The following is a 19698-nucleotide window of genomic DNA, read 5'->3' on the forward strand; positions in this document are numbered from 1 at the left end:
CACTAAGCGATGAATGAATCTCTATCGCCTCCCTAGGCAGCGGTAATATTCTTTATCTGCACACGTTTTTAGATCCGATCTTTAGACGTTATGGGGGATGCTATCACTGCGGATATGGGCGTCTCACACAGGCTACCACGATTGCTATGGTTTGATCAGAATGTGTGGATTGTGATGACACCGGTTGGATGGTAGCTGTTATTGAGGTGAATGAATTTGTACAAAAAAGTCATAATTAAAGCAGTAAAAACTATGTTATCCATCAAGCAAGTAAATTGCTTTTTCTAGTGGAGTGATAAATCATCATCTATACCTCCTATGTATCACAGTTTGGCCCAAACTAATATATTCTTGCTACGACAATGCCACGTGCTCCCAAGAAGCATTCATTATTTAGCAAGTGAAGGTAATTTCTCAGAATATAGCCACAATACCAGAAAACAGGAGCTAATTCTTGTCAGCACTGCCGTAGCTCATTTTTAAATATTATACATTCTCAGCACAAGGGATTCGAATTGAAGCACCAGCAAATCCTGATCAACCAGTGTACCCAGCTATTTCCCCGGCAATGTTTTATTAAATGCATCACCAGTATGGCTAATGGTAAAATGTGGTTGTGGTGTATGTTGTGTGCTGCGATGGTGGTGTGCCGTAAAGTTTCTGCTCCGAGCTGTCAGCCGAGGAGGCAAGGGAGCGCAACTCCTTCCTGTCGGAGTACGCAGTGGAGCCTGGCCTGCGAGACCGACTCTCCATCTTGACTCGCTCCTTCCAGCAGCGCCGGCACATGATAAAGAGCGACCCCATGCACTTCTCCAGTGACGTCATCAGCATAGAACCACTGGTGAGATTGCAGCATGGTTCGCAACCATTGCACTGTGAAACATCTCGCATCCACGACCCTATTATTACAACCCTTCCAATACTTGTGCCTCAAATCGCTCCGTGAAAATTTGTATTATCAGTGAAAACTTATTACAAATGTTTCACTCCCAGAAGGCAGTGGGGCCTATGGATGGCAGCACTTATCCATGGATGAGTCATTCAGAATTGCTCTCCAGGAAGTGCAAAATATTTTCTATTACCCGATGATAAGTGTGGATAAGAGGAATGCCTAGACGTGTTGACGTTCTTTCCATTATCCAAATTGATCCTGTTCGTACCCAGTGATGTGAAAATCACTGGGTACGAACAGGATGCTTTCTTGATTTAACCATTGCTGCATATAATGTGCATACAAAGTGGCAACGTCGACTTTTTCTATCCTAGTGGGAGAGATGAAATAATTATGGAGTGACATTCTTAAGCCCTTGCGGAATTGAACAGTTTTCAAATGTAAGCATGCATCGACTCGAGTTGTCCAATTAACATTAAGGCTCTCAAACCACTGAAACTTGAAGATAATTAAAATGTATATATATATTGAACTTCATTCGCACAATACGTAGCCCACCGTACTAATCGGATGTGCAAATGTGCTTCATACATAATCTTTGAAGACATACAAGTAGACCAAATGAATAAAGAAAATAAGACAACTTCTAATTGAGAGCAAAACACATTTCAAAATCATAACAGGTAACTTTAATACAAAAGCAGGTAAAATGAACAGAGATGAGAGGCTGATTTGGGAAGTTTGACACTGGAGTGTGCATTAAGAGAGGAGAACATCTATTAGAGTTTGCAGCCAGCAGGGACATGAAGATAATGAACACCTTTCCAGAGAGATAGAATCGGGGAACCGTACATAGAAGGACTCAAATGGAAAAACTAGACTTGACTTGATTCGAATTTACTTGATTCAAACTGACAATCTCCAGATTGTCAGAGACATCTCTATCCCAAGGAATTTGAGAACAGGAAGTGATCACAGGTTGGTGTAATTCAAGTTATACTTCAACATTGCCGAAGAGGGAACAAAGCTAATTATAGACAATTTCAAGGGCAGTAAATGTCTGTCCGCATAGCCGCATATGAATGAATTCAAACTGCATATAGCAAATTATTGGTAGTAATAGGTTGCCGCATATACGCGAAATCGCACAAATCCTGGGACTCAAACTCTTTTTCAGATGAAGATGGGGGAGTTCGAGACACTGCGCTTTGTGCACATTTCTAAGAGCAGTGAAAGTATATGATTCAGATGGAATAACTATGGACACCATTATGGTAAAAATTCGCAATGCCAGTGTAATCAAGTCGGTCAGTGCTTGGCCCTGCAGGCGTTATCATCACTCCAGCTGACCTACAACTGAGAACCACTGGCACTGTACGAGTTACATACGCAGACAACACCTATTTAATTATCCAGAATTCAATTTTGCATCTAACGGCCAAAGAAATATACCACATTCAGAAGTGGGCCACTTGTAATAACCTCATGCTCGATGGAGGAAAGTCCACATAACTGATCTTCAGGCCAAAGGGTGAACAAGGCAGCCGCAGCATCAACCACACCCCTGTTCCACCTCCCCCTTCAATTTATCAAGAGAGAGGCGGTGATGAAAAGTTTGGGTGTGGTCATCACCAGTATTTTTTCAATGGCACCCCACATTGCCTCTATACTCTTTGGTTCTTTCGGTAAAGTCACGTAGGTATCACAAATAAAATAAAACAGACTATTATGAAACAGTCTGCATCATCAGCAGGCCATGCTTTCCCACCTGATGACAGACGCTTGTGTTGCGCCCGAAACGTCGTGATTTATTTTATTAAATCCTTTATATTAAGTTCGCTTGCTTGCTTGCTTGCGTGCTTGCGTGCTTGCTTGCTTGCTTACGACCGTGCAAATCCTTCGGTCGTGTTTTAACACACTTCCCGTGATCCATTCGAGCTGACATTTTCCACACAGACTCGTTGTGCGTGACAATTTATTTTCGTGAAATTTTTTTCCAAAATTTTACACTGTTTAGGGAATTTTTAAAAAATATTTAATGACCAATTGCTTAATGCTGGCAGACAATCATCTGACCCATAGGTGGCAGCCATCTCAAGCCAGAGGACGACAGGACTCTAGCCGCCACGCATATAAAGGATTTAGAGTGGAAACCTTTGTTTTTACGGGTTAATTTTTTTTTATACCTACGTGACTTTACCAAAAGAACCAAATAGTATGGATTCCTGCAGTCACGAAAGCTTCAAATCAAAATTGCCTCTATAGTTGTGTACTTTTTATGCCTTACGCATATTACGAGCGCGTGGAATGCCTTAAAGCTGCATATATATTGTGTTTTCGCCTCAACAATTATCACCAAGATGAGCTCCTGTTCTCCAGCTTGATTGGGGATTTACCAACTCAGCTGAGCGTGATCGGCTTGAGTCAGTTCTGCGCCGCAGCAAAAGAATAGGGTTCTGTGCACCCAGTACGCCACTCTTTGAGGAGACCTGCAGAGCCACAGATTCATCCCTCTTCACCCCTATTTTTTCTGACCATGACCATGTTCTAAATCCTTTACTCCCACCTAAAATCAAAAAAACTTAGCACTTGTGCTCGCGACTGCACGACCGTGCCTTACCACCTAAGACGTCTATACTAGTATGCTTCATTTTATTTGTTTTCTCAATTTCTTGATTGTGGCTACAACCATTGATGTTTGCATTGTATTGTATAGAATAGCACTATCTGACCCCCCTTTCCCCCCCCCCCCTTTGGCAATGTGTTGTAGCCCTTACCAACTTTCCCCATTTTGAAATGATGTACGCAGCCGCGGCTTGTCAGCTGCTCTGACTATCTGACTAACGTGAGGATGAGTGTGTGAATAAACGATTATATGTATGTTAACACAGAAATGAAATACCTCATGCATGGCATGAAGCCTAACTCATTGTATTCCAAAAGGGAGACAAAACTAACTTGGAGAATTACAGAACCATTGGCTTCCTCTCGTGTATACAAATTGTTCACGAAGACCATTGGAAGCAATATAATGGACAATTTACATGCCAACCAACATAGTACATTTGATAAATCAGACAAATGAATATCATATACCATTATGCATTGCTACTGTTGACTATGAATTGCATTTGACTCTGGAAATTGATGCATTCATCCCAGCTCGCACAAACCAAAGCTTACAAAATTTATATATTTAGAAAAGATGACTAAATAAACAAAACAAGGAAGAAATAGAATGGATGTACAGTGGTACCCCAGAGATCGAACTTAATTAGTTCCAGAAGGCCATTCGATTTGTTCGAACACCAAATTAATTTTCCACCTTAGAATTTATGTAAATGGCATTAATTGGTTCCAGACGCGAGAAATCTCTCGTTATGAAGCATTTTTACACGAAGTTTACAGTAATTGCATGCATAAAATCATACAAGAAACACAATAAATGGAATAAATGAATAAATATATGGAATAAATGAAATAAATGAACATTGAACTTCAATTTACCTGTAGTAAGGAGAGTTGATGACTTGAGTGGAAGGTGGTGAGGAGGAGGAGGTGGTAAAACCTTTGTCTGGGCAAGCGTCATGCACGCTGGCCATACGCGTCTCAGCCGTACAGGTTCTTTCAAGTCGCGATTGCCCTGTTCGACCTCCGAATTTCGTTCGGTTTCCGGGGCAAAAAATGTTCGGAAATATCATTCGAACACCGATTTGTTCAAGTTCTAGGGCGTTTGATCTCCGAGGTTCTACTGTACTTAAATTCTGTAAGGTTTTTTAACATGTGTTTGTCCTTGGAATTATATCATGAGCAATCATAATGTAACTTTGAAGAGCAAAGTATTCTGCCAGCTATGACATGGATCAGAAACATGGGCACCTGACCAATAAAAAAGAACAGAAGCTGGAAAGTACACAAATGAGCATGGAGAGATTCATACCTGCAATCAGAATGATAGAACAAGCAACCCATGATTTGGAGAACATATGCGATTTCGAAACATATTGCATTTTAAGGTAAATTAGGCTTGAGCAAGGTATGATGGCCAGCAGTTAAGACTAAACATTGAATCGCAGCCAAAGTAGGGAACACACCCAAGAAGAAGACCATCTCAGAGATGGACTGATGAGTTCAGCTTATGTAGAAGAGGACTGGCAACAGTTTGGGGGAGGCATTCATCGACCAGTGCTTCATCATCATCACGATCCTTGGACAGGTGTCCACTGCACATTTAGTTATTTGTTTCCACTTTCCTCTGTCTTGTGTCAAAAATCATATCTACCAGTGGATAGATGTGATTTTTTTTCTGGCAAAACAGGAATATACTCTCATTTAAAACGTTCTTCGACACATTTGCATGGTATTTTTTTATTATACAGTTCAGTTTTCCGGACAAAATTCACGAACTTGACTTAATGCCTGGGCAAGTGCTGGCAGCCCACTAATAGCCAACATCCAACTGTGTCTGTGTAGCCTATCTGTTTCTGAAAGTACGACTACCAGTTCCAGACAATCTTCTTTGATGTTATTGATCCTATTTTCCTCACATGTCCTTTAGTCCTTGTTCCTCTGATGTTGCCAAGCAAAAGGATGTCGGGAAATGTCACATTACACTAGAGATGGTGATGGAATTGGTAACAGGGTGTTAGTTTCTTCAACCTCAGGTTTTCCGATAATATTGCTCTACTGGCAGGTAATGAAGTGCATCTTCAAAGTCTGACAAACAATATTACTGAGAATATATTTTCTGTAGTTCCTAATAGGCAGAATATATACAGTACTCTATTTTATCTCTGTAGCAATTTTTGTATTCACTTTGACAATATGACTAATAAACATTTGATACATCACATTTATTGTTTGGGTTATTGTAGAATACACAATGGAAAATATTTTTCACGAGGAAATATGTTCTGCATATATATGTCATTGTTGTTACTTATATTGCATATTTATAGTTAAAATTCCACAAAAAATTAAGGTTTACAATATGACTCCGACTAAAGCTTTGTTCATGCAAGGTATTAATTAAATGTACAGCCCTGTACAAGCGGTGGAAATTCCACATTCCTATGATGGAGGTGAGTCTCTCCATCGGACAACCACTGTTGACTTTCCCGACAAAGTGTCACTCATTCATTTTATTTACCCCGGAGAGACAATTGGATGGGTCAACTCCTAACCACGACCACGATTTGAACTCACAACTTTCCGATTGCGAGCCCGCTCGCTCGCTCCACTGCTGAACCACGTGGCTACTTCATGGGCAGGTGGAGGAAATTGTCCATGAAGCAGGACTGATTAAATAATTTAAAATATGCTACACTTTGACAATGAGTGGTCATTATGGCTCAAAATACATGGCAAAATATGTTCATAAACGAGCACCCACTTAGAAAACGATTACATTTTACAGCTGTTCCTTTATTTAATGTTGTTTTTGCCAGAACTCATTGTGGTTTCCATCCCATTTTGTGTTGTAGTTCATGTAATGCCATATGGTGAAATACCACTGAATGTAGGACCCATTAAACATGTTTAAAAAGGCCATATGTAAGGAAATGTATCTATTTATAACAATGTAGCTTACGTTAATGTGAAAACAAAATTATACTGATGTGACCATTTAAATTATGCGTTTTGTAGAAATGTTTTGTTTGGTAAGCATGTAAAAATACGCGACAATAGTAAAATATGTGCCGATGGGATATTTGTGTTAAAAGCTTTGCGAGAAAACTTTTCCCAATAAAGCACACAGAGATCTCGAGATGGGCGAGTGAGTGAGCAGTGTGATATTTCTCTGTCTCCCGATTCCCCCAGGAAGGTGATATCTGGCCCAACTCATCAGCTGAGATCACTGTTGTTTTTAAACCACGGGAGGCCAGGGTTTATCAGCACACAGCCTACTGTGACGTTACAGGTACCCCCTGGACAATTCTCTCCTCAAGTTGTTTTGATGTAAATTTCAATGACACACATGGTGCTTGTGCAAATGATGCCATTCAATTTCAATTCCAATGTCATTTAAATCATTTAGGGAGAAGCAGCTTTTTAAAAGCTCTTGCCAATGAATGATGGTAATAAAAATGTTAATAATGTAGGAGTATAAATAAATAAACATTATTAAGCTTTATTCAACAGTATTTGTATTACATGTGGGAAATGCAGGTTTCATCTCATGCTTGTGATAATGCTTTAAACATACTTTTTTTACATATTCAGTCTTATTAAATGTTATTTTTCCATCTTTTTTTATACAGCCGATATATTAGTATAATTTGCAATCTTTATGCTTTTGTATTGCTACAATAATCCAGTGCTATTCAGCAACCAGACATGCAGCCTGAACAATACAGGCTGTTGTACATCCACCTACATATTTAAATAAGATAGTGAATTATTAAATAAAGCAAGAAATGTATCCCCTGGCAAGTGAAGCATGTTATTTTACTTTTAGGTGTTTTACATGCCCAAAACAACATTTCATTCAAAATAAATATCAGTGCTTCTCTTGCTGCATCAGTATATCTCTTTTCTTCACAGAATCACAATGTTACGGTATGAATGTAAATAAAATAACCATTTATATATTCTTTGGGTCTTTTGGTAAAATCACGTAAATAGGTTAAAATAAAAAAACTACGACGTTTCGATCACAACACAAGCGATCATAAACGAAGTGGGTGGGGCTAGTGATGTTTATGAGCCTTGGGCTACACCAATTTTAAACCTTTAAAACAGTCTGCTTTTAGCAGCTTTCCCCCTCTGTTTTCCTCCTGATGACGATCGCTTGTGTTGTGATCGAAACGTCGTAGTTTTTTGTTGATTTTTATTAATTTGAACCTAATCCCGTGACTTTACCGAAAGACCCAAAGAATATGAATTCCTGCAGTCACGAAAGCTTTAAGTCAAAATAACCATTGCTTTATATATACTGTTGTCATTGTTACTTTATGTGATAAATAAAAAAAATAAACTTGGCCACATCTATTTAAGCATGGCTGCATACAATAGCTACACTGCAGAATAAGATATATGAACAATTACATTCATATGTCAGAAATACAAGAACCATGGACTCAAACAGTGTGTTGCACTTACACCGATATATTAATCATGATTATCGTCATCAGATAGCCCGTAAATATCCACTGCACATTTCATCATTTAGATATATAAAAATGATGACTATGAGGTAGTTGAGAGACAATTCTAATGTTCCTGCTCAGTCCATGTCTCCTGTTTTGCAGGCCGGGAAACTCGTCTCCCTCTGAGGATTCGAGGCGAGGGGATAGGGCCCTGCCTCCTCTTCAACTGTGACCAGCTGGACATCGGCAACGTGTTCATGTCATCGCAACATTCATACGAGGTACTGGCCTTTCCGCAGGGGCACTTGCATGCTCTTTGTAACAGACACAGTTGGACTAATAGAGCATTTACCATCTTTACGTGTCACTCAACGAGGTGGCAGTGTGTGCGCCGTCTGCCACTTTGTATGGAAATCGTGACAGGCCGGCCATTGTGTGTTGATAAGGTGACCAAGTTTAAAGAATTCTATGAATAAATAAATGACTAAATTAGCCATTCCCGAATGCTTGCCTGGGCTAAATTCCCTTGCTGAATTGTAAATATTGATCCAAACATCCTGAAACCAACATTTTAGCATATAGATTAACATCGTGGGGAATGTGATGTTAACAATTATGATATATATATTGCTGCTCTGATTTATAGTGCGCTTAGCATTGATGAAACATATTGTACTTGAATCTGCAGAACAAGGCCGTATACATAGAACTTTGGCAATGTGCTAAGGTGGCCTGTGGCCTTTTCGTGCAGGTTATCTTGGCAAACAAAGGGGAGATTGATGGCATCTTCAGCCTCGATTCGACACTCTCCCTATTTGGACGCTGCTTCACGTTGGAGCCCTTTGAGGGCATTGTTCTACCCGGAGGACACCAGGCCATCGTCATCTCCTTCCAGAGCCAAGCCATTGGAAACTTCAGCGAAGATCTCCTGTTCACTGTTGACGGCTCTTCGGAAAAGATTAAATTGACCATCAGGTTGGCCTATTTTTTTAAACCATAAAACTATGAATGAGATAAGTTAACAGATTCCATCTTTTCATGAATCTACTGCTAGGTGAAGGCCTTCCCACTCTGTCACAGTAGTTTGACCATATTTCACCATACTGGTCAGCATGGATTGGTGACGGCACACCGACGACCAGCTCAGATATCTTATGCCATTGATATTAGCTGTGGGCGAGAATCAAACAGCTTGGGCATTTTTTATGTAACCCTCTACCTGTATCACCATTGTAATGCAGCTGTTGCCTGTGTTTCTTGACAGTGGCCGCGTGATTGGACCTACATTTAACTTTGATGTTCCAAGCCTCGATTTTGGAGACGTATCCTTTGGTAAGAAATACTCACTCATTTATATTGAGTGAGTAAATGCACGAGCATTTATAATATTTACGAATCGTATTTGCAATTGCACTCGAGTTCTAAGCATGTGTAGTGTTGAACACGGAGGCACACACTTGACTTTGAGGCAACACGTTTGTAACACAGCCCCAACAGGGCTATCTACATGACGTACACGCACTACACTAGACCCCAACAGGGTTACTACGTAACCGGGTCAGTCAGTAACATTCTTTGACTGACCCACGATGCCGAGCGAAGACCGAAGATCGGAGAGACGTAGTGCCGAGGTTTGATTCCAGAGAACATTCAAGAACGCTATCGGGACTGCCCCTTTATGCCACTGGGCGTGGCCTCGCTCCGCCCTCGACCATGCTCCCTTCGAGACCTTTCCCGAAGGATCTCGACCGAGCATCACGTGTCCCTCAAGCCCCCCCCTCGGGCCCCTCTCACTACCCTGTCCCGGTCACTTGCCCTCCCAGGTTCACCCAGACTACCATGTCCTCACTTGGCCTCTCTCAGGTCGTCACCAGCACTATGTCCCCTAGGGCCCGTTCGCATGACGTACTCTGGCCCCAGAGAGAGGTTCCAGACGCACAGTATAACTCTTGTGACAGTGCCTGGCGCTAGCACCAGAGTGACACCCTTAACGTCGCTACATATCTATGTATGCATGTTGAACTTCTTCTGCACCCTACGTAGCCAGCCGTGCTAATCGGAGGTGCGGGGGAAGGACAACACACTAAACACAAAAAAACACCATGTGGGGGAACGTTATGTTGAAATGTTGTGTCTAAACATTTTTCTTTGATCATCATCATTGTTGTCGTGCGTAGGGTTTCCAGGTACACAGCAGTGTACACTCATCAACACATCCCTGGTTGCTATGGAGTTTGCACTTCGCGTGCCAGGTGATGGTGCCGGCAGCCCCAGCGTGTCCAGCCTTGGCAAGGAGCACATGACCAGGCAGGGCCTGACATCCCGACAGCCGCGTGAGTTCTCCATCACGCCCTCCAGTGGCAAGCTGCAACCCCAGGAGAGAATTGCCATCCAGGTGAGTGTCTGTGTCCGTTAAGCGTCGTGGTGACTGAAAGCTCGTGTTAGGCCACAGCCACATTTCAGGGAATTCAATGAACGTGCTATACGAGTAGCGTTGTAAAACAGTTTGTAGGTTTATATTTTGGCGAATAAAAAATATATATAATTTGTAGATGTTGCTGTGAACGTAAACATAAATACTTTGACAGTGAAATAATCAACTTATTTTAGACATAACATGCACCTTTGTCCCGCACCTCTGATTAGCACAGTTTGCTACGTACGATGCAAAATAAGTTTAATATACGTACAAAACATGTGAAGAATTGCCCTCTCTTTGAAGTATATGTTACTATGTTTGTTGTAGAAGTGTTTATTGTTCAAGAAATATACAAAGTGACAAATATCTTTCTGATTTCACAAATAAGTTATTTTAAAGCTTTGTTCTTGAGAAAAAAATACTTCAATAGAAGCGTAGTACTTTTAGCAGTATCACAGAATTGTAATTTCCATACTGTTTATTACAATGTCACTACAGTGACATTACCAGAACACTTATTTTTTTATCTAGCTGAAAGGTATTTTTATTTTATAATTAATGATACTTTAAAGTTATGGCAGACAGCCTAGAACTTACAACCTCTGTGTTTATTTGTAAAATAATAACTGCTTTTTTGTTGTATCTTCCTTGAATAACAACGTTCAAAAAACATGTTTTGTCCCTCTTACAGTGTATTGTAATTTCATGAGTTCTCCCATAGTTTATAAAAATACAGTAATTTCCTCCCTTAAAAAAATATAATGTCATATGCTTTGCAATTTCAGTAGCCGTGGCGTATTGTCAATACAATTATAATTTAAACTTTATTTGAAGCTTTCGTGACTGCAGGAATTACTCTTTGGTTATTTCGATAAAGTCACGTAGAAATAAAATAAAGAATAGAATACGACGTTTCGATTGCAACACAAGCAACCGTCATCAGGTGTGAATGCAAGCTTGGAGAGAGACACATACAGAGAGAGAGAGAGAAACACAGACACGGAGAGAGACATACACATAGAGGAGAGACACATAGAGAGACACACATAGATACACACAGAGAAACAACGCCTCTGTGACGAGGTATTATATATAGAGAGAGAGGGGGTGGGGCAGATAAATTAGCATGTCAATGAGAGCGGCAGGGGGAGAGAAATTGGAAGTTTGAGAAAACAAACCGAGTAAACTTAGAAATGTAATGCAATGCAACACAGAGAGTCGGCTAACACAACAGTTAACACTTTACCTGGTTGATTACGTTCTTCCAAAGATTGTTAAATTTGAAGTTAAGTATGAGTTGTGTGGAAATCCTCCCCGTATAGGTGATTCAAACTTGATTTGAAGCTTTCGTGACTGCAGGAATTACTCTTTGGTTCTTTCGGTAAAGGCACGCAGAAAGAATGTGTATGTGTCTCTCTCTCCGTGTCTGTGTTTGTCTCTCTCTCTCTGTAGATGTGTCTCTCTCCGTGTCTGTGTTTGTCTCTCTCTGTAGATGTGTCTCTCTCCGTGTCTGTGTTTGTCTCTCTCTCTCTCTGTAGATGTGTCTCTCTCCGTGTCTGTGTTTGTCTCTCTGTGTAGATGTGTCTCTCTCCGTGTCTGTGTTTGTCTCTCTCTCTCTGTAGATGTGTCTCTCTCCGTGTTTGTGTTTGTCTCTCTGTGTAGATGTGTCTCTCTCCGTGTCTGTGTTTGTCTCTCTCTTTCTGTAGATGTGTCTCTCTCCGTGTCTGTGTTTGTCTCTCTCTCTGTAGATGTTTTTTGCTGTACCGATGCACTTTTTTTCTATTATTGTGGCATATCTCATTTTGATGCAGCAAGTTGTTCGTGGTAATGTGCTGTTAATGACCAAATGTTTTTCCCAACTTTGCAAACAGGTGACACTGTGCTCCAACACAGTGACGTCATATGAAGGGGCCCTAGTTGTGGACGTGCAAGGGGTGGGCGAGGAGGTGCTGGCACTGCCCATCTCAGCCAAGTATGACCCGCAACATTTTGCAGTTTAACACACATAATTTTCCGACTCTCCATTACGGTAAGTCCTCTATTTACGTGGTTTCACTAAAATGTCACCAACGAATTAGGGACTATAGTTAAGTTTAAAACGCATTGATTCACTACAACGTTGTTTTGAAAAATTTAAAGAAAAGAAAGCAGCCGTTTGGGCAGTGTGCATGACGATGCACCACGGTGCCCCAAACTTGTTATTTGACATGTTTTTGGGTATCTTTTTTTGGTACAAATGTCATATGTTTTTTCAGAAAATGTTGACAAAAATTTACCAAGGAATGGATCCTAAATTTATATCATTAAGTCAATCATAAAATAGGTTTTGATTTGCATAGTTTTACCTAATGTCGCGTTTTCCAGGGATGCATCCCCAACGTAAATAGAGGACTTACCGTACACTTAACCAATTGGTTTTCACGATTGAAAAATGGACCACAGGTAAACCATAGTTGTTTATAAAATGGAGCCACATTTTAGCTTGTTTGAACATTGCAGCTTGTGATTTATCACCAGATGCCGCGTTTTTATCACAATAGCTCTTATGGTAATCACAGATGTCCAAGTGTCTTCACTTTAATCTTACGGATCAGGATTTTTGGCTCTACGTGTTGTGTAAGCTTTAGAAATGCTGAAAAATCTGAAACTTCTTTAAAACAGAGACCACACATGGCTATACATTTACAGGCTGTGTTTGCTGTGGGTATTTTAACCCCTTGTTTTGTTTGTTATGTATTGTATATTGCTGTCACATTACACTGTGTAACAAAAAAAAAATGTTCCTGGGTTAGTAAGTGTTATTTTCCAATTGCTCATGCCTCAAAAGTACAGAAAATGACTATTATTCCCCACAAACTTTGCTTTTGTGACCAGGACAGTGGTATTTAGAAATGTATTTATTTTCAATGAGAAAACGTGTGCATTTGTGTCATTCCTTCACGTAAAGTCCTGGTCACAAAAGCACACTTTGTGTGGAATAATAATAGCTATTTTCTATACTTACGAGGCATGAGCAATTAGAAAATAACACTACCCAGGAACAAAAATCGTGTTACATAGTGTTATCTAATTTAATGCCACATTTTATGTTTTACACATTGCATTTTTGAAACCCATTGTTGTAGAATAAGTATGTTTAACATCCTCATTCTATATTCTTGGTTCTTTCGGTAAAGTCACGTAGAAGGGAAATAATAAAATAATAAAAATATCAAACACGTGACTTTACCGAAAGAACCAAGAATATGAATCCCTGCAGTCACGAAAGCTTTAAATCAAAAATCCTCGTTCTAATTTAATGATGATTTTTTACGTACAAAGTTTAATCGGCGATTTTTTTTGGTGTTTTTGTGTGTAGCTGTGTAGTACCACAGATTGATCCCAGCGAGGGAGAGCTGGACTTTGGCCGTTGTTTCCTTCGCTATTCGTACAGGAGGATGCTGCTTCTCATCAATGCCTCGCCACTACCTGCCCGCTACGACCTGCAATTGCAGGTGTGAAATTTGTAACTGCTTTTTTTCTGACTCATTTTACATTATATTCTTGGTTCTTTCGGTAAAGTCATGTAGAAGGGAAATAATAAAATAACAAAAATACAACTATTAAATTCTCACGACGTTTCGATTGCAACACAAGCAATCATCATCAGGTGTGAAAACCACAGCAATAAAATGTTATTGTTTTATTTGTATTATTTTATTACTTCCCTTCTATGTGACTTTACCGAAAGAACCAAGAATATGAATCCCTGCAGTCACGAAAGCTTTAAATCGAAATTCATTCCACATTGTTATCCCAGTCGTTGTTGTGGACATCCATTCGAAATTCACGCAGAAGATTGCAACTCATTTGTGTAAGAGAACTGACTATGGAAGTGGATGTCACCTCTCACATCCACTCAAGTGGTCTCTAGTCCACGCAATAGGGGGCAGCACTAACAATGCCATTCGACTAATGTTTTTCATATATCATCTGACCTCTGAACTACCCAGCCACCTCTATTGTCTTGAAAAAACACAAATCATTGGTAGTACTATTCTTTGGTTCTTTCAGTAAAGTCACGTAGATAAAAAATATAATAAAAAACAAAAAACACTAATGTAGACTGTAGCCTGGTTCTTAATCGGAGTGAATGTACTGGAAATCTATAATGTAGACTGTAGCAATGGTTATTAAGCTGGGTGAGTGTACTGGCAGTCTATAATATAGACTGTAGCAATGGTTATTAAGCTGAGTGAGTGCACTGGCAGGCTATAATGTAGACTGTAGCCTGGTTCTTAACCTCGGTGAGTGTACTGACAGTCTATAATGTAGACTGTAGCCTGATTCTTAACCTGAGTGAGCGTACTGGCAGTCTAATAAAAAGAAAATTTAAAAAACTTAATAACCAGGCTAGTCTACGTTATAGATTGCCAGTACACTCACTCCGATTAAGAACCAGGCTACAGTCTACATTAGTGGGTTTTTTTTCTATTTGTATTCACTTTACTTTATTATTTTTCTATCTACGTGACTTTACCGAAAGAACCAAAGAACATAAATTCCTGACGTCCCGAAAGTTTTAAGTCAAAATTGGTAGTACTGTACTTAACTTCAAATAACACGTAGCACTGGAAGATTTGTGCCTTTGTATACAACCACAAACCAGTATGCACCCACAAATAGGTATGAAAATGTCTACTCAGCTTGCCAATGAACACCATTTTTTAAAAACATGCAGAACGAGCATTTTCTGTGGCCAGTTTATCATATCATACCTGCTGATAATCATCGTCATCAGTCGCAAACTCTTCGGAGTGTAGCGGTCGCCACGAGACGCCTACCACATGTTAGACTATCACACGTTTTTGTTTTAAGTGGCCATTGTCCTGCTCCTATTGCTTTTAACTTACAATTTTATTTTATTTGACACCAAAACTGACTTTGTATACAAGGAAGACAATTGTATATTTAATCATTTCAAGGCAATGTGATGTGTTTAGCTTTATAATAATATATTTTCCATTACATGTACCTATTGTTACGGAACACACTTTGATTAATCTATAGCATGTTAAAATAATACATTTCTAACACCTTACAACAATCATGTGAAAGTATGTGTACAATTTTTAAACATTAATTATGATATTTATGATTATAAATATTAAGGACCTCTGAGAGATACCCGAGTAGATTTCCATTATAATTATGATAAAAATATGTGCCAGTTCTAGTCTCTATATACTTTACAGGGATGGAACAGTGACATAGTGGTTAATACACTGCTCTGTCAACTCCTATTCCTAGGTAACGTCAGGGACGAGTGATATCTGAACTAATCCTGGGGCTGCCTTCATAAACTGATCAATATGGTCAACTGACATGGCATGGGGAGGCCTTTGTCCCATAGTGAATGGACAAAGACCTGGAAATTACAAACACATTTTTAAAATCTCATTTTTATTTGATGCTCAAACAAACGTACAGACGCGCAAATCTGCCGTCCACCTTTGGCCCTTTTTCACAGCATGGTATATAACAAACAAATTTGGCATCAGTCCCCAGATGAAGTGCATGGAATAACTTTTGGAAGCCCATCTGCGTTCGGCGTGCTGGAGCCTGCCTCGCAGACAGAACTGCCGCTGTTGGTGCATGCACAGCAGCTGGGGGAGCAAAGCGTCACCGCCAACATCGTCGTCTTTGGTAGCAAAGAACCTCCTGTGGTGAGTGCGAGGGATGTAACCCTTCACTCTCCCAGGAGCTTCATGAGTCGGTGTTGCTCGAGCTCATGATTGCATTTGCGTATGAATTATTTCTGGCCTACTCTGTACTGTCCCATTGTAATTGTCTTGTTTGGTTTACGTGCTGCATACCTCACGTGCATTGACTAATTTGTTCGCTCTATCTTGTGCATACTGTCTGCCTTATCTGTTATATTTTGTCTTGTGTGTACTGCCTCGTTTCTGTTATATATCTCATGTTTACTGCTTTAGTTGTTCTGTCTTGTTTTTTTCATACGACTAAATTACTATTGGCATATAATTTGTATACACATTTTGCATTCCTGCACAATGTTAGGCTTGCATAGAAATTGATTTTAACTGATGAAGACAGTGCATTGTTACATGCTTGAGTAACAAGGTGCTAAGCAGGAGCCACCGATGGATGAGATTGAGTTGAGGTTCCAAAGTTTTGATGTTGAGTACTGGAAGTGTGCTTAATTCTAGAGAGAGTGATGACTCAATGTGATAGCCTATGAAAAGTCATTGCTAGGCATTGGGATAAGCCTGTTTCTTAATGTATTTGTCACTGCACTTGTTTGGGTGGGATTGATGACTTAATTCCCACAGATGCCCAGTCGGGCTGTAGGGCTTTACCAAAGTATGCCCTCTGCTATAATGTGGATGTTGAAGATCCCGTGAGATGAGACACAACAGTAGGCCGTGCTTGCGAATATTCCACATCAATTTCCAAATTTGGAAATATTCAAGAGCTATCTTGGCTATGAGTGATGTAAAAGTTTCCTGTAAAAGAGATATATCTCATCAAGCTATTATATGGTTAGAAACAAAATGTATTTAAATTTCATTACATGACCGTCACTTATTCTTACTCCTGTATGTACTGTGCATTGAGTCTTCACTCCAATTATTTTCCGTAGCACGCAAAGAAATACAAGGTCCGTAATACAAACCTTTGGAAGAGCAAAACTCGCGTATAAATTACTAATTGTTTGAACATTTCATAGCGGCAAAGTGCTTTGAATCCTACTGCCTATTTTTTTCCTTTTGCAGGGATATTATAAGTATAACTAACGCTGTCCTCTTCTTGGTTCTTTCGGTAAAGTCACGTAGAATGGAAATAATAAAATAATACAAATAAAACATAAAATAATTCTCACGACGTTTCGGCCACAACGCAAGCAGCAGAAGACAGAGTCTGAATGACGGCTGCTTGCGTTGTGGCCGAAACGCCGTGAGAATTATTTTATTATGTTTTATTTTTATAATTGTATTATTTCCATTCTACGTGACTTTACCGAAAGAACCAAGAAGATGAATCCCTGCAGTCACGAAAGCTTTACATCGAAATTTAACGCTGTCCTCACAAGTGATATTGCGATGGACAATAATATTACATTCATGCCACACAATCTCAGGGTTTGTATTCACAAAAATACCTCAGCAAATGTTCAACAATTGATTTACCATCATCATTCTAGTCTATGACATGTTGTGCACACAAGCATGCACTTACATTGCAAAACAAAAATTACAGAGTGATATATTTTTTACTTGACAATAAATGTTTTATTGCATTTTGACTATTTTTTATTATTATCCATAGGTCATGCGAATAGTGAGGCATTTTTTGTTAATTATACATACATTATGGCCAATTATTTACCTTCTGCAGTGAGCCTCAAGTATCAGTCTTCTGGCTTTTACCATGGGACAGCTTTCCTATCTTAGCCGTTCAAGTGTTACATATGAATCCATTCAATTTTGAATTAGGTAGTATTGGCTGCACACACCTATTGATTGGTAGACATAAGACACAGGACCATGGTGATCTCTGCAAAAGTGGATGTCATTGCATTTTATTGTGTGTTAGCTCCTGCCTGAAGTAAACATATATTTTTCCCATTTAACAGTATTGAAAATATTGTCAAGAGGTAATGTCTTATTGTCATGTTTCATTACTGTCCCAAGGCATGGACATGATGTTCTTTATCCCATTTAACATGTTATTTCAACCATTGCAGATACATTTTAAAAATTGTATATTGATGGTCGGAAGGTGTTACCCATTAGTAATGGATCATGATTTTCATAATTAGTAGACTATTACGTAGCTAGATAATGAAAAGTGTCACCCCCTTTTTACCAATTTGTGTCACAATTGCTAACTGCACCGGGTTGTTATGAGATTAGGTGAAGTCTATTTCGCATAATTTAATATTTTACAATTTCAAGGTGTTTCCCTTGGTTCATTAAATTGCATATGCTTACTCCTAAAACCTATCATTGGTGGTCATACAGTCTGGTGAGGTTTACCAGGAGAGGGCATTAAACCAATGGCAGCACTTGACCATTTTTGAAGGGTATATGAAAGGGTTAAGTTTGATTTGTTTAGCTGCCACAGAACTTACCTTGAGGCATGTAATTGCATCAAAGTATACAGTCTACTGATATATTGAAATATCCATCATTTAAGTGAATACATATTATATGCAGAGAGGAGTGAAACCTAATGTTCGTGTACCCTCCAGTGCGCTATATATCATTAGTTAATTTAGTTTCAAGGAGTTTCAGTAATACGGTTTGAACGGTGGCATATCCAGACTTCAACTCCACACGCATATTAGTGCTTGTCCATTTCGCAGTCACTCTAGCCGTGTGTACAAGCGGCGGTCAACACATCGGCAAACCACAGCCCAATAAAGAAGTCTTAGCAGAAAAGGTTGGGGGTCACTAATTCCCCCTCCTCCCATTCTCATAACTCATTGTTATGCACCACAGGATGCTAATGAAAGTGGTTTATGTGTGCATGTCCCTAGACGCTCTTTATATTTACTGTAATGCATGGATATTATTGAAAAAATGCTAATGCTTTCAAAGCAGAAAAAATAGCTAAATTAGATCAACTAAAATAGCAATTTCCATGACAGATAAAATTACAAAGGCGGAATCCTAGCATTAACAAGTTCCATATAATAATTTTTAAAAAACATAATGCATTCATATGTAGAATTTAAATTTCACATTTTTCCATGTTTCAGTGCTGCTCCCTTTTATCTTGAGGCATGTTTACATGTGCTTAAATTCTAAAAGCGTAAAATAATTGCAGTGATTTTATATATATGAAAAAAGGTTTTTTTGTTTGTCCATTGTGCACACAAGACTAACATTTCCACCTTCGTGCTTGTTTTATCTTTAGCGAGTTAGACTCCTGTGCATGGGCCAGGGCCCGGTGGTACACGTGACGCCAGCAGAAGTGTCGTGGGGCCCGGTGTCCGTGCTGGATGAGCACACGCGCATGCTCAAACTCTCCAACCAGTCGCCAATACCCGCACACTTCAGCGCCAAGACGGTAAAGTCATTGCCTTCGAAAATCCATGCACAATGGGTGGGGAACTTTGTATCTTACTCAAGGCTCAATGAGACTGTCAAATGCATTTAGCGGCAGCCACGAATTTACATAGACCTGAGTGTTTTTCAATGATAGCGCGAAAAATTGTTATGGCTCACCTTTACAGCACAAAGGGTTATTCCTGCAGCTGCTTTCCTCTCGCTAACACATTCATATTAGCTCAC

General features: G+C 39.6%; 1 protein-coding gene across 8 annotated transcripts in view; it reads left to right on the forward strand.

Annotated features, from left to right (window-relative positions):
* HYDIN (HYDIN axonemal central pair apparatus protein) overlaps window positions 1-19698 on the forward strand; it is a 120359-nt gene that overhangs the window by 13046 nt on the left and 87615 nt on the right. For all 8 annotated transcript variants that reach the window (XM_078864051.1, XM_078864050.1, XM_078864056.1 and 5 more), the window contains exons 9-18: window positions 658-841; window positions 6713-6812; window positions 8143-8261; window positions 8732-8955; window positions 9245-9312; window positions 10158-10375; window positions 12271-12371; window positions 13758-13893; window positions 15940-16104; window positions 19322-19474. In XM_078864051.1, the coding sequence (XP_078720177.1) occupies window positions 658-841; window positions 6713-6812; window positions 8143-8261; window positions 8732-8955; window positions 9245-9312; window positions 10158-10375; window positions 12271-12371; window positions 13758-13893; window positions 15940-16104; window positions 19322-19474 (1468 nt within the window). The remainder of the gene's footprint in view (window positions 1-657; window positions 842-6712; window positions 6813-8142; window positions 8262-8731; window positions 8956-9244; window positions 9313-10157; window positions 10376-12270; window positions 12372-13757; window positions 13894-15939; window positions 16105-19321; window positions 19475-19698) is intronic.

The sequence above is a fragment of the Lampetra fluviatilis genome, chromosome 17 (assembly GCF_964198595.1).
Source record: "Lampetra fluviatilis chromosome 17, kcLamFluv1.1, whole genome shotgun sequence".
Classification (NCBI taxonomy): domain Eukaryota; kingdom Metazoa; phylum Chordata; class Hyperoartia; order Petromyzontiformes; family Petromyzontidae; genus Lampetra; species Lampetra fluviatilis.